The sequence below is a fragment of the Otolemur garnettii genome, unplaced genomic scaffold (assembly GCF_000181295.1).
Source record: "Otolemur garnettii isolate 467f Iridium unplaced genomic scaffold, OtoGar3 scaffold00050, whole genome shotgun sequence".
Lineage (NCBI taxonomy): Eukaryota > Metazoa > Chordata > Mammalia > Primates > Galagidae > Otolemur > Otolemur garnettii.
In genome coordinates, this window is record NW_003852445.1 from 8,825,276 (window position 1) to 8,832,241 (window position 6,966).

Here is a 6,966-nt window from a genome sequence, read left to right on the forward strand (position 1 = left end):
GCTCTGAGAGTTAAGGAATAAACTCCCAGAGAAGAGAATCCTGCAGGTTGGAAAACTCATGTGGACAGTGCTCTGCAAATCACCATCAGTAATAAGATGGAACCTCTCTCTGACTCCTTGGTTCCCCACCGCCACTTGGATGCTTCTTTGATATACAATGGGAGCATAAAGCCCTTAAAGGACAGTCCAGGTCCTGAGACAGTTCACTTCTTCAGAGGAGGCACCTGTGAAGGTTGTCTGGGCTGCCTTGGCGAAGCCAGAGCACAGCACCAGCACCCCACTCATTCTACAGTCCACATGAATGGTGCCCCCTAGAGTTATGCAAGAGGCGCTTTAGCCTCTGGGAGGACATCCGTCAGCTGGGAGGGTCTGTTCCTATTTTTAAGAACATCTAGAAAGGAGAAGTAGGGTTTAAGTCTTCTGTTGTCTGTCAGCTCTAATCCTACTTCCTCTCCCTAATGAGGCCCGAATGACTCCCCGCTAGCGCTATACTTCCTACAACCCAGAACTCCAAACAGCTGCTCCAAAGCCAGACTCCTAAAGGAGGGAAATGGGGGGGAGTGTGATGGGGGAAAAAGATAAAAGGGTTTGAAAATGAAAAAGAGGCTAGAAGTATCACAGACAGGGAGGGAGGTGAGAACAGCAGTGTTGGAAGGGGCAGAGCAGCATCCAGAGCACTGGCTGGCTTGTCCCCCAAAGCCCCTTCAGTGTCCCTGGGAACTCTGGTGAGGGCTTGAGGGTAGTAAAAAAGACCTCTAATGAAGATAGAACCTCAGTGACCCCACAGCTTTACAGTGTAGGGATGAAAGGAAGCTGGCCCTTTCCACTGAAAATTTGCTGAGACAGCAACTCACAATTAAGGCAGATTAATAAGAGAAAGGATTTATCTACCGTGTGCACTGGGAGAAATCAGAGTGATAACCCAATTCTCCAGGGAGTTCAGATATCTTTATATAGGCCTTTTAGCGGAGAGGGGGAAATTGAGGAGTATAGGGCATAAAGAGTTGCTAGGGAGGAGAAATGGATGGGGGAGAATAGAGATTGACTGGTAGATTAACTGAGAGACAGGTGTCTATGATCCAGATAAATCTGGGCCAGGTCCACCTGCATTCCTGACCCTCATTCCTGAAATATTTTGAGATAACAGGAAGGGGGAGAGGTAGTCAATTGTTCCCTTTGATCCTCTGATTAGGAAGGCCTTCTCCAGTGTTTCCTGACCTTGAATGGCCTTCAAGTCAAATATTCTTTATACCAGGGGCTCATATTTGGGGGTGAAATTTCCTTAACTCCGTCAACATCTATAAGACAATGACATGCAACAAAATCTACTTTTGTGTTTTGACTCTGTTTCTGCTCTACTGAATCAGGAAAGAGCTCAAAGCATGGGAGTGAGAAGAAAAAGGAACAGCCAGGGAGGGGAGGTGACCTGTCCTGAGTCAGCAGATAAAATCTGAGTGTCAAGTGAATCTGCAAGGGCCTCTGGACTATGCTCCCTGACTGTAGGAGACCCCAGCACCCCATGCCTGAGAGGTGGCTGTCTAGCACTGCTGGTGACAGGCAGTTCACTACCATACAAGGCAAACTGATCTATCTATGTGCAGTTCATATTATCATAATATTTTTTTTTTTTTGAGACAGTCTCGAGCTGTTGCCCTAGAGTGCTATGGCGTCCATAGCTCAGAGCAACCTCCAACCCTTGGGCTCAAGCAATCCTCCTGCCTCAGTCTTTCTTTCTTTCTTTTTTTTTTTTATAGAGACAGAGTCTCACTTCATCACCCTTGGTAGAGCCTAATCCAGACTTCTAGGATTATAGGCATGAGCCACCATGCCCAGCCTTCTTTCAAGAATTGCCTCTTGGGCTTAGGCGATTCTTTTGCCTCAGCCTCTGAGTAGCTGGAACTACAAGCACCTGCCACAAGGCTTGGCTATTTTTTTTCTGTTGCAGTTTGGTCAGGGCTGGCTTAGAACCCGCCACCCTCGGTATATGGGGCCAGCACCCTACTCACTGAGCCACAGGCACCGCCTTCAGTCTTTCTATTAGACATGGGGGTCTAACTTTTACTCAGGCTGGTCTCGAACTCATAAGCTCAAGCAATCCACCCACCTCAGCCTCCCAGAGTGCTAGGATTACAGATGTGAGCCACTGTGCCCAGCCTATATCATCATCAATTTGTTCTTATACTGTGTAGCCTTCCAATGTCTAATCCTTAGCTCTACCTTCTGAAGCCACCCATAATAGGTATAAATAATCATTACTATGGTAGTCTTTCAAACATTTGTGGATTTTTTAACTTTTCTTTGTTTTGTTTTTGTTTTGAGATAAAAGTTTTATTCTGTTGCCCAGGCTAGATCTCTATGGCCTCAGCCTAGCTTACAGCAACCGCAAACTCCTGGGCTCAAGTGATTCTTCTGCCTCAGCCTTCAGAGTAGCTGTGTCTATAGGTATATGTTACCACCCTGGCTAGCTTTACTATTTTTAGTAGAGATGGGGTGTCACTCTTACTCAGGCTGGTCTTGATCTCCTGAGCTTAAGGGATCCTCCTGCCTTGGCTTTCCAGACTGCTAGGATTATAGGCATGAGCCACCATCCCCAGCCTTCTTTCAAATATTTGAACACAATAAACATATTCTCTATGACTTCTAGAGCAGACACTCTTTGTTCTGGCTTTGAACCTTTACATGTAATTGGTGATAATACAAAGAAAAGGATATAATCCAAAGAAATGTGACCAAAGATGGCAGTTTACTGGTGCTTACCGATTCAGAAAAGCATTTCCAAAGCGACTAAGCTTTCTAAATGGCTTTTTGGGGTCCACGACTAAAGCATTCCCTGGGGTGCTGCCCTCAGTCTCTCCGTACATCACAGCGATGAAGGAATCGGTGGTAGGCTCCGGACCAATCCTCATGCCTGGGAAATCCTGCTCCAGTAAGTATCTGAGAGAGGGGAAAAGAAGAAAAACTCAGTGTGTTGTCGTAAAGCAAGAGACCAGAATCTGCCTGGGCTTACCAGTTGTTTACATCCTCATTTAAAAACTTAGAAATATAACCACTAAGAAAAGCATAGCAATACTTATTTGCATTTCCACTGATGCAACAGAGCCACCCCAGAGGAGGTGTCAGCTGGCTCCTGGGCACTCTGGGAGCCCTGCTCAGGCTCTCTTCCCTTAGGAAAGCTTCCCGGGTCTGCATGCTGGGGATGCCTCTCCTGTAGTCCATCTCTATGGCCAGCATGGTACACACCGTGTGTACTGCACCTAACTGCAGCCCTACAGGTGTTTGAGGTGATTAGGGTGAGCTCATATCCCAACTCTGCCAGGGAGATGACCTCTTCCCTTATGAGCCTTAAAGGGGTTGAGGGAAGAAACCTGTATGACTTTCTCCAGCAGCTCATTCCTGCAACGAACAATCAGTCTGGTCCTGAACGATTTCTTTATTTCTAAAAAGTCTTGACTAATCACATGTAAGCTCAGAACCTGAAACTTTATTTCCAGGGATGGAGAGAAAGAACCAAACATGAAATGTCAAACACAATTTTGCCATCGTTACAAGAATGGGAAATTAAGCCATCATTAGATCTACATTTTCTATGCACATAAAATTGACATTGGTTAGCAATCTCAGCAGGCTAGGTGCTAAGTCTATAATTGACATCATTGTTAGTTTTAACTTCATGCAAAGTTTCTATATTTCTGTGAAGTTATGGAAGCCTTGAATAGACAGACCATTAAAACATGTCTTTTAAATTTAGAATAAATGTGAAAAAATCTGATAATGTCTTGTGGTATTTACTGAATGTTTGATATATGCTTGGTTTAGTACAAAGCCTTCTATATGCACTTTTGTTTCGTTTAATCTCACAATAGTCTGTGGTGAATGACAACAGTACCCTCATTTTGCAGGTGGGGAAACAAACTAAGAGAAGCTAAGAAACTTGCCCAAGGTCACACAGTAAGTGCTGAGTAGAGATGGAATGTAAGCAGTTAGACTCCCAAGCTCACACTGTCTCCAGAAATGTTTATACTTGGCCTTGGGGAGTAGTTTGCTCAGAGATGAAAAGCACAGGGGAAATTCAGGGCTTCCTCCTCAGGCATAAGGCACAATGACCTCCATTTCCTCTAATGTAAGGTTAAAGAGCTCTCCAAATTGTCCTCCTGTTCCGTCCTGTGATCTCCCTAATGATAAGGAGCCAGTTCTCCCCATTCTCCCTGGAGGAAAGTGGGACAAGGAGGTGCTGCTGTTTCAGAATGTGTTCATATTTAATTTTAAAAAATTTCCAAAACTTGGCTCAGTGCCTGTAGCTCAGTGGTTACGGAGCCAGGCACATACACTGAGGGTGGTGGGCTAAACAATGACAACTGCGACAAAAAATAGTTGGGCATTGTGCTGGGTGCCTGTAGTCCCAGTTACTTGGGAGGCTGAGGCAAGAGAATCACTTAAGCCCAAGAGTTTGAGATTACTGTGCGCTGTGACGCCAAGGCACTCTACCAAGGGCGACAAAGTGAAACTGTCTTAAAAAAAAAAAAAATTCCAGGCAGTGCCTGTGGCTCAAAGGAGTAGGCACTGGCCCCATATGCTGGAGGTGGCAGATTCTAACTCAGCCCTGGCCAAAAAACTGTTAAAAAAAAAAAATTCCCTTAGGAGCAGAAATGTTCACATTTATCAATTCTTATAGAATTCCACACAAATCTTAGAAATAATGGTAAAAGCTACTGTGAGAACCTCTCCCGTTTGTGACACTCCAATGTTTACAGCGTATCTAGACTGGATGTTACAAGCTCACACAAATGTGGAATTTAAATTTTACAGCCCTACTCTTATCCCACTGTCCAGTTTGACTTGTATGTCCACAGCCTGGATGAGGCTGCACCAGGAGGCCCATGGGAGAGACTAAAGAAAGGGAGATGGTCGGAGGAAGGGGCTAGGCTTCCTGCAGCACACACAGCTCCCACCCCACAAAAGGGTTAGGTCCAGCTGTTGGTTTGAAATTTGACAGGTACTTCCCTATAGAATCAGTGTTAACAGCCAGGGTTAGCTGGCTGAGACAGCCTACAAAAGGTCACACACACCAATAAAATGCAGGAACCAGGCAAGAACCCTTGTACCATGCCCACTGGGGGAAAGAGCAGTGTTGAGTTCCACATTGGATCACCTGCTGCAATATGGTCTCTTCTGGGGGACAGCCCTCCAGAAGTTTAACAATGAATTACACTTAAGATATGCTGCAAGTGTGAAATAGTCTGAAGGGAAAAGTGACCCCCCCTCCTCGCCCCCGCCAACTAAGACCTCAGTAAATCATTCAATCTCTGTGTCCCAGACACAGACTAGGAAGAATTACTGTATTATTAAGCTGGTTTACATTATTGATTTGTTCAGTGATACTTTCTCCTGCAGATAGTATAAAGTCAAAGTTCAATGTTCAATTGCACCATCAAAGAAATACCAATTAAAGACACTGCATATTAGCAAATTTAAAATAAAACACTTCATAATATTCGATGCTGGTGAGGGTCCTAAGAAATAAACACCCTTATGTGTGTTGTTGGAAGAATAAGTTTGCAGAACTTCACTGAAGAGCAATCTGATACTTTTGTGTTGAAAGACTTTAGAATGGGGAACCCCTATGGAGCTTGTCCCCAACACCCAGTGTGGGTGTTATTTCCTTGTCACTTCCTACAGGGTCTGACAGAACTTTAGAGCCCTACAATCTTGAGGAATCATTTGATTCGGCCCTTTATAGGATTAGAGCAGGAAAGTGACTTGTTGTTGGTCAAACTCACTAGTGACCACCCAGGACCTAGAACCTGGGGGCCCACCCTCTTGGCTCAAGGATTCTGTTCTCAGACCAGGCCCATGACTGTGGGGTCCCACACTGTCCCCAGCCCACTGGCACCCTAAGGAGGACCTGGCCAATACATGAATGGATATATGACATCCTAAGCTGATCACCCTGCAGAGCTTTTTCTTTGGGGAATTGCTGAAACTCAGGTTCCCTTACGCCACACTGCTGGGTAGGCAGGTACACATCAATGCAGTTAGGTACCCAGACACTGAGTACCTAACAGGGACAAAAGGGTGAAGGAAGTAATGAAATCCAAAAACAGCAAGCTGATAAGGAAGCATCTGAGAGGATGCTGAGGTTCGACATGCATGAACAGATTAACCACACTGCTGCACGGATGGGGCTGATCCACTAAGTTAGACTTTTCCTGCTATGGGATACCTCAGAGGCTTTTCCAAAGCCATGCATTCCAGGGACTCTATGCTGTTATATGCAATAATGAGATCTCAAAGGAGCAAGAGGCCACAGGAAGACTACAGAAAATAACCCAGCATACTTCAGAGCTGATGAGTGCTGGGCACAGGCATCCTGTGTGTTAGGACTTGATTTCTGTTCTTGGCTCCACCTCACTCCCCCCTTCCTGTGTTCCCAGAGAAGCCTGCCAATTCTAGCAGTGATTGCTCCAAGGTTCCAGGGCCAGCCATCAACATAAAAAGGTACAGACGTTTGGATTCCAAGCATGTGGAGGGGGTGGTGGGGTGGACGGGTGACCTGACATTGCCTTGTCCTGGTTCAATGAGGCCCCCACTTCAGCCTCATCCAAGTGGCTCTGGGCACACTGGCTGCTGCTGCTCAGCCTAAGCTCTAGGAGCTGTTTTGATCAAGAGTATGTGTGGCTTTCACTGCTTAGCCTAAAGAAGGCTTTTTTCTTTTAAATCTCATTTGTGACAAAGGGAAGAAAAAACTCTCAAGACAATGAAAAGTCCCTCAACATACCCAAGCACCAGATTCTCAAAGATGGGCTGAAGAATGAATTTATTTTGTATTTTTTAATTTTCTTAGAGACAGAGTCTCATTTTGTCACTCTTGGTAGAGTGCTGTGGCATCACAGCTCACAGCAACCTCCAGCTCTTGGGCTTAGGTGATTCTCTTGCCTCAGCCTCCTGAGTACTACAGGTGCCTGCCAG

At 45.4% G+C, this 6,966-nt stretch overlaps 1 protein-coding gene across 1 annotated transcript in view; it reads right to left on the minus strand.

Moving 5' to 3' along the window:
- EHD4 (EH domain containing 4) overlaps positions 1–6,966 on the minus strand; it is an 80,347-nt gene that overhangs the window by 56,912 nt on the left and 16,469 nt on the right. Inside the window, exon 2 of the mRNA XM_003791748.3 lies at positions 2,758–2,934. Within this exon, the coding sequence (XP_003791796.1) occupies positions 2,758–2,934 (177 nt within the window). The remainder of the gene's footprint in view (positions 1–2,757; positions 2,935–6,966) is intronic.